At 44.7% G+C, this 8,560-nt stretch overlaps 1 protein-coding gene across 1 annotated transcript in view; it reads left to right on the top strand.

The window, feature by feature from the left end:
- The first annotated feature begins 3,242 nt into the window (after positions 1 to 3,242).
- LOC107109107 (multidrug resistance-associated protein 6-like) overlaps positions 3,243 to 8,560 on the top strand; it is a 59,406-nt gene continuing 54,088 nt past the window's right edge. Inside the window, 4 exon segments of the mRNA XM_015409676.1 lie at positions 3,243 to 3,296; positions 3,930 to 4,106; positions 5,431 to 5,556; positions 8,082 to 8,219. Of these exon segments, the coding sequence (XP_015265162.1) occupies positions 3,243 to 3,296; positions 3,930 to 4,106; positions 5,431 to 5,556; positions 8,082 to 8,219 (495 nt within the window).

An 8,560-nucleotide genomic window follows, 5' to 3' on the forward strand; every position in this document is an offset into this window, starting at 1 on the left:
ATGGAAAATGCAAAGTTCCTTATTAACAGACAACGCCCTCAGCTCTGAAACCTTCCTTGCTGAGGTGACCCCTACCAAAAACAACATTTTGAAAGTTAGATCTTTAAGTGTGCAAGATTTCTTTTTCTTTGGGATGGTGGTGATTGCCGCCTCCTGTACAATGTCACGAACCTCCATTCATAGTTCTTCAGGCACTCGGTCTCTAAAAGGTTCTTCATCACTGGTCTATTGACTTTAGTTACAAAAGGTTCTAACTTTGTTTGTCTTTTGCCTGATCAGGCTTATAGTAAGATCTCTGAAGATGTTAAGAAGACCCAAATAATTGTGGGATTTCAGTAGTGGACCGTTTTGATCCATGCCATTAATTGGTGCACACACACAGAACTAAACCAGTGACCATCTTTCGCAATGTCGTTCCTCCAAATCTTGGCCTGCTTTCTTTGTTACTTTTCTGCCTGGGAGAATAATTTACCAGCCTAACTGTATCAGTCATTTTACAACAGACTTGGTGCTTGAGACACACTGGACTTTGCTCCTTACTGTAGCCTCGTGGTCTAGAGCAGTTTTCACATATCAAAGCTGTGTTTTGGGATTCCTGTGAGTTCCTCTGAGTTCTCAGATGCATGTAAATGGCAGTTTAAAGGTATGTGTTCCACAGTTGTTGTTGTTATTTATTCAATTTATAGACCACCCTTCCCCAAAGGGCTCAGGGCAGTGAACAACAGGTTAAAATATGTAATGAATTAATTACAAATTACCAATAAAATAGATAACAATAGATGGCTTAAAGCGCAGTTTACTCCCTCTCTCAGGTCGATCAGGGACCAGTCATGGAGGAGGCCATAGTGAGAGCCAGGGCTATTTTGGGCAGGAACGCACAGGAACAGAGTTCCGGCTGGCTCCCAAGTCGGCCACGCCCAGCAGGAACTCATTAGCATAATAGGCCACACCCAACAGCAGGAACTCATTAGGATTGGCTACAGTTAGGGGTGTGTGGGCTAACATGCAAAGGAGTTCCTGCTACAAAAAAAGCCCTGGGTTTTGACAACAAACAAGGTAAACAGAATAAGAAGGGGAAGGTGGGTGTGGCTGAATGACCACACTTCTGGTAACATGGGGTGTGTGGCCTAATGTGCTGATGAGCAGTGCTGGCAGGGGTGTGGCCTAATATGCTAATGAGTTCCCGCTGTTGGGTGTGGCCTATTATGCTAATGAGTTCCTGCTGGGCTTTTTCTACAAAAAGAGCCCTGGTGAGAGCCATAATGGAGTCCATTGTTGTCCTCAACCATAGGCCTGGCGGAACATCTCTATTTTGCACGCCGTGCAGAACTGAGTTCCTGTGGAAACATAAGGGAAGGCACAGCAGTCAAATGGAGCAGTCATATAATCTGAAAACCTAATAGACCAAAGACCAAGTGAGATGATCAGTCTGTGTCTAGGGATTCATATGATTAAATATATCTCTGTTTTAAAAATCCCTGCACAAGGAAACTAGCATGTCAGGGTTCTGTCTGTCTATCCTAGCGCTCTTTTTAACATGCTGATTTTCCATGTCCTGGATATTTGTACATGGAGGAACGGCACCCACTGCCTAGCGGTCTGAAATGATGCCTCAGACACATGTTTACCATAGGGTTGCCAAGTCTATCTTCGCCGGGAGCGGGGGGCTCCTGGCCGGGCATCTTGTGTGCACGCACACCGCACGCACGTCACCCGGAAGTGACGGGAGGATGCCAGGCACACTAGGGGCGGGGCCATGACCATACAAGGGAAAACCATAGAGTTTTCCCTTGTATGGCCGTGGCCCCGCCCCCAGCGTGCCCACGTCACTTCCAGGTGACGCACACATCAGGGTGGATTTCCCCCCAGGGCCCGATCTGGCGGCACAGGGGAACGGGCCTCTGGGGCGGGGGTTTCCCCGCCCCCCGGGGGGACTTGGGTTCCCTAATTTAGCACCTCAGGGGTTAACTAGGCTTCACTGACTCTGGGCCATTCTCTCTGTTTCTCTGACTAGCCTACCTCACATGATTGTTGTGAGGATAAAATGGTGGGAGAGAACTGAGTTTTGCCAGTCACCCTCATGAAGCCTGTCAGCTAGCTGCCATGCTTTCTTTGTTTACCTTCATCCCTGCCTTTGCGCAACCGCACATGCTTGCTTTGCTTGGCTACGGTGGGGGTGGGTAACTTAAGGGAGGCGCTCTTTTCCTCCCGTGCGAACTGGCTCAGCCAGACGGCACTATCAGTATAACCTTGAAGGGAGGGGAGGGCTTGGATTCCACTACGGGTGTGAATATTTCTGCTCTCATGGGATTGGGGTGAGTCTCCCGTTCATGATGTAATATCCCGACCTGGATTTCATTTGCTTAGCTAGATGCAGCATCATAGTATATGTATGGAGCCCCTTGCAGCCATCGTTATTCCTGACAATGTACCTGTACCACTTGGCAACAGACTAGTATTCCAGTAACAGAATAAGAAGCAAAAGGTGGGTGTGACTGAATGACCAGACTTCTGGTAACACAGGGGTGTGTGGCCTAATACGCTAATGAGCTGTGCTGTCAGGTGTGTGGTTGGGCGTGGCCTATTATTCGAATGAGTTCCGGCTGGGCTTTTTCTACAAAAAAAGCGCAGCCTACCTCATAGGATTGTTGTGAGGATAACATAGTAGGGAAGACCTGGGATCAAATCCCTACTCTGTCATGAAGTTTAATAAGTGACCTTGGGAGTCACCCTCTCTCATCCTAATCTATCTCACGGGTTGTTCTGAGGATAAAATGGAGGCGAGACACCCTGAGCTCCATCATTGGATAGTTTTACTGCTCTACCCCCCCCCCCCCCAGCTTTTTGCTGTTATATCACTTTTATTTTTAGTTCTTCTTAATGTGTTTCTGTGTTGTTCCAGGATCCTTTGGCCATTATTTATGGAGAATTACAAATTATTAAAATTAATGCCATTCTTATATTTTATATTTATATTACATTTTAAGCCATTCTTATATGTTAATATTTCTCTTGTAGAAACCGGCAAACAAGTATTGGCATCCCTGGTGCCTGAAGAGCTGAACCCGGCTGTCTCCTTGAACTATGGGTCTGCTCCGAGCTGCCATTCACCCTGGCCCTCCCTCCTCCACATGAGGCAGGCATTACATCCCAGTGCCAAAGGAGACGGTGGCTGTAGAAATAGTGGTCAGCAAATGTGAGCAGAGGAGACTAAAGTGGGACTGGAAGTTGAAGCAGGAGAGATGACTGTGGCAAGCTGGTTGTGCAGTTCCTGGGAGGAATCGGCTGGACTCTGGGTTAGTGAGTGCCACGTGTTCACTTGGAAAATGTTTCCTGAAATGCACTGCAACATGAGAGCAAATCTGATAGTTGCTTTGCTGTACAAAGTTCTTACTCCTCCTTGCTCAGCTAAATTCACTTTCCACATCATCTGAATCAGACAAGGAAAATCCTAAAATAAAAAGATTGCTTCCCTTTCTTCCTGATCCTTTAAATCAACTTTTAAAGTTTTGCTGTTCAAGTTTAAATGTGATTGACATTTCCTTTTAACTCAAATAGTGTCTGAATGAAACATATATCGTGGTTCTCAGTATATGTAAAATGTTCTTCTGTTACTGTGTGAGGTTTTCAAAATGTGGCTTCCAAGCAGTCTTGAGCAATAATTCCTTGATCCATATTTTATTGTATTTACTTCATTTGTAGCCCATATGTCTTTCTGTGACTGAAAATATAAAAACAATTCAATCAGACAACAAAGATCTCAATCAACAGTGGTGTAGGACAGCTGTGATACTGTACTATTGCATTGCACAGCTGTACCCTTCAAACCTTACCTTTCAAGAGCTTTCTTAAACAGGTCTATTCAATGGGGCTTACTCCCAGTAAATGTTTATTAGTATTGGTCTGTTCCTGTTCTTGTATTGTTGTAGGACTCGAACCGGACATGGTACACAGCTATCCCAAGCTTTACCCCATGCTTTCGGAATACTATGCTGCTCTGGATTCCATGTATCTACCTTTGGGTCTTGTTTCCCTTCTACTACCTTTATCTCCAGAGAAACAGCAGAGGTTATATAAGGATGTCGGCTGTCTTCAAATCTAAAATGGTAAGGCTCACGCCCAAGGTTATCATTAAGGGTTCCCCTGCTTCTCCAAGCAGTAGGAAGTCCCAGAGAGAGAGTTTACCTTTGAAAGAGAGAGTGCTGGAGACTCATGGTGGTTTTAAGAAACCCAGAGGGCCTTCATTTTTGAAGTCATATTTACAGACTATTCCAGCAGGGACTAGATATAGCAAGGAGGCCTCTCAAATAATTTTTTTCTTGTGTCACTTGATTTCATATTGGAAAGTTCCTTTTTTGATCCTTTATCAACAAGTTTACTGTCTTTTGATTGTAACAGGAGCCTGTATGTACCTTATAGTGTTTGACCTCTGAGAAAGGCCCTACTGGGTTGAAACGTCTTCGGTCATAAGTGTTTCTCCTTGTGCACATGTCACTTTTATCATGTTATGAGGTTTGATTTGGGCCCTTGTATGTTTTTAATTGCCTCTGCAATAAATACATGTATTTTTACTTATAATTATTCTATATTTAAGTTTTATTGGGTATTGTAAATAAGAAGCGGGAGACTGACCAGTTATGAAGGTGCACAGAGAGTTTATTTAGTTATAAAGGTGAATATATACAGAGATATTTACAGGCTATTTAACAGCATGTCGTGCCTTAGTCTATGAGAACTGAGTCCCCCTCAGCTTACTAATCTGATAGCTATTATGCTAAACCCCAGCCAATCTCTAACAAGGTGATATAATCACTAACTCTAACAAGACCTGAAAGAGTGACACCTGCTAGAAAACACCTGGCTGTAATTACATGATTACTAGCATGACAGCTAGGTCTGGCAAACAGATCAAACTGATCTATAGTAACTGCTTGCTACCTCTATCACTCTGACATATATCTCAATAGTTTTAACTATTGGCCCCTTTTTTGTTTTCTAACTTACCTTTGAGGTTCTTGATAGCACAGAAATAAACCTGACCTGGACATTGGCTATGCTACGGTCCAGCCAATATGGGCAGGACACAATACATCAGCCCCCAGTGTTTTTTTTTCCAGTTCCCACAGCAGCCTCTTCACAATTGCCAGACAGCTTCAGCTCTGGACAGCAGGGAGAACAGTAAAAAATTATCTAGTAATGAAGGGTGGGTGAGGTGAACCCTTTTGCATGCATGGTCTTGTGGCTGGGGTGCCCCACATCAAAGCAACACCCAAAGATTTCAGCAGAATGTATTGCCCTCTTAAATTGTAGAGAGAGGTGGTATGGTTTGCAAACTATGAATTACCAGTAACACTGACTTATTCTGTTGCATTTTATGGGTTTTTCTGCAGATGTGTTTCTCACACTGAGCTTTCCCCCCCTGCTTCTCAGGTTCTTGGCCTCACCTTGCTGTTGCTGTGTTTCTCAAGCATCATCTTCATTCTCTGGCAAGCAATCCAAGGGGTCCCAGAGGCACCCAGATTGATCATCAGCCCTGCTTTACAGATGGTTACACTGGTAATTCCTATTATTTTTCTTACACCATTTCATGGTAGACCCTGATTTGGTGCTCTTTCCTCTGCAGAACAGGGGAGTACCCCAGACTGCTGGAACTGAGGTTCTGAGACTGGAAATGGAATTAGCTGCCAGATAGACAGGGAGGATTTTGGCATATGTGTGCTGCTGTAGAGCTGCGAAAAGACCACAATGCACTGTTTGGGGTGTCTTTAAAAGCACATTTCTCAAGATAACTAATTTACTAACATAGAAGCAGTGCAAAGCAAGAACTCTACAAGTATATTGTCTTATTAGCAAATGTAATACTAACATTTAGTTTAACTGGGATATGATCTCTCACTCTTGGGTTTTTAGTTAGTGTGGGTATCTTTTCTTTATCCATAGATGTAGTCCCTTCCCAATTTTTTCTTTATAGTTTTGTAGTCTATTGAAAAACAATAAAAATACCCCTTTGGGGGTTTCAAAAAAAGAAGAAGCAAATTTCTGTCCTTTAAAATGGCATTTTTAGACAGTGTGGTGTAATGCTTAGGATGCCGGACTTGGGCTAGAAGAGACCTGGGTCCCAATCCCCACTCTGTCAGGAAGCTCCCCCGGTGACCTTGAGTCAGTCAATCTATCTCTCTCAGTCTGACCTATCTGTCACAGTGAGGATAACATGCGGCTGGATTAGACCAAAGCTCCGTCCAATCCAGCACTCTGTTTTCTTCAGCAGTCAGACAACTGCTCCTGGAAAGCCCATCAGCAGGGCCTGAATGTAACAGCCCTCCCTTGATGTTGCCCGAGCTACTGTTATTTAGAGGTACATTGGCTGCGGTCACACAGAGCATTAGCCACGCTACAGAGACGGAAGATCGGCGGATTTTCCGAGCGCGATCACACCACAACATCTGGGAAGCGTAGAGCTCCCATGGCGAACCCAAGGCTTCCCGCCGAAGATGCGGAGTTAAAAACTAGTACCTCCGAGGTACTAGTTTCCGGAAACCGCGGGGCAAGGGCTGGCGTCTGATCACATTTCCGGTGGTGGCATCCGGCGCCCGCCCATGTCCCTTCGCAAACAGGGTTTTTCCCCCCCAAGTCTCCACAAGATGCGCACAAGCACCCAACGGCGCATGCGCACAAGAGGAAAGCAAAAGTGCCGCTTCGGCTTAAAAAAAAAATAAATGACCCCATTTGTCATGGCAGCGACGCCTAGCCATTGCTGGTGTGATTGCGCCGTGCCGCTTCTTTGCCGTGCTGCAGGATCGTTGTGTGATCGCCACCCTCGTTTACCCGCCGGCGCGGAAGGGACGGGCCCGTAGTGTGTCGCCGGCGCGTCTGATTGCGTAATTGCAGATCAAACTGCGCCAGGGCAATTAGCCACACCTCCCCCCGCGATATCCGGCTCGTGTGACCGGGGCCATTGTCTCCAAACATGGAGGTTTTATTTAGCTATTATTTTAGCCCCCTTGAGCCTGTCCAGTTGGATGGGAAAGTGGGATTCATGGATGAAAGTGTTATCTATAATTCAAACAGTCACCTCAGTTACCGTCCCCTTTACACCAGAGACATCTGGCCTACAGAATTATCCTCTCAAGAACATAAAGCTACCATAGAGGTTATGTTGGATGCCGCCAAAACGGCTATAGCATCTTATTGGAAGGATGCAAAATCACCCAATATTGAGGTATGGTTTTGAAAATTATGGAACCATTATCTTATGGATTCTGTTACGGATAAATTGAATTATATGACTCAACAACCAAAACGCTCTTCATTTAATGCAAAGTGGTTCACAGTTTTAGAATTTATCTCATCTGAATGGTCTCAGTTACACAAATGGGTGTGATGTTTCGGTTTTTCTTACACTGCAGAATTTACTACTACTCAGAATTTCCTTGTTCTCCTTTTGTGCTTATTCTACATGTTATTAACATTCAGGTATTGTACATTAATGAAATTTAATAGTTTGGAGTTTTTTATACCGCTTTTGTAAGATTTAGAACCATGAGACTATATTATTGTTTTTTCACATTTATTGTTCCTATGTTGGGCATATAACTTGCTCTGTTTATCCTTTTGGAAATGAATTGTGTATTTGTATTTTGAACACTTAATAAAATGTTTTTTTTTTTAAAAAAAGGGAAAGTGGGATTCAAAGATTTTGTTTTTTAATAGCTGCTGATAGGGCCTGTCTCCATTAGTGTGTCTAAACTCCTTTTAGAGACAGTGGCCATCCATACATCTTGTGGTGTCATGAGCAGTGTTCCCCCTACGCCGGGTTGGTGTGAGCTAGCTCACAGTTCTTTAGCCTCCAGCTCACTGGTTTTTGTCTTAGCTCAGGGAGGAGGGCTCCAGAGCAAACTAATTTATGCAGCGGCCAGTTCGCTCGCTCGCAACTTTAATGCCAGTAGCTCACCAAGTAGGATTTTTGCTCACAAGACTCCACAGCTTAGAGGGAGCATGGGTCATGAGTGTTTTTATTTTAAAATTGCTACTCTGTGTGATTGGGTGTTCTTAATATAAAGCATTTCTTTTTCCTTGCTTAGATACTTGTTGCATTTCTCACCCAGACGGAACGATTAAAAGGTGTCCAGTCTTCAGGCGTGCTGCTGATTTATTGGTTGCTGTGTTTCTTTTCTGCTACCATCTCCTTTAGCTCTAAAATTCAACATGCCCTGGAAGGTGTAAGTGTATGTTAATCATGCAGTAGCCCTTCGGGCAAACAGAAAATTAGGAATGTCGATGTCTGCTAGGGATGTCTGTCTGTTTTAAGTACAAATGTGAATTGGTTTAGCTGTCACAGCTTCCTTTCAAGGAATCCTGGGAACTGTAGCTTTCTGGGGTTCAGCTAATGCAGAATTAGGCTTCCCAAGTCCCCCCAGCGGCGGATCGGGCCCTGGGGGGAAGCCCACCCCGACGTGCGTGTCACCCGGAAGTGACGTGACCACGCCGGGCACGCTGGGGGCGGGGCCACAATCATCTGAGGGAAAACTCTATGGTTTTCCCTCGGGTGGTCGTGGCCCCG

Source organism: Gekko japonicus, unplaced genomic scaffold (assembly GCF_001447785.1).
Source record: "Gekko japonicus isolate JY-2015 unplaced genomic scaffold, Gekko_japonicus_V1.1 scaffold3070, whole genome shotgun sequence".
Classification (NCBI taxonomy): domain Eukaryota; kingdom Metazoa; phylum Chordata; class Lepidosauria; order Squamata; family Gekkonidae; genus Gekko; species Gekko japonicus.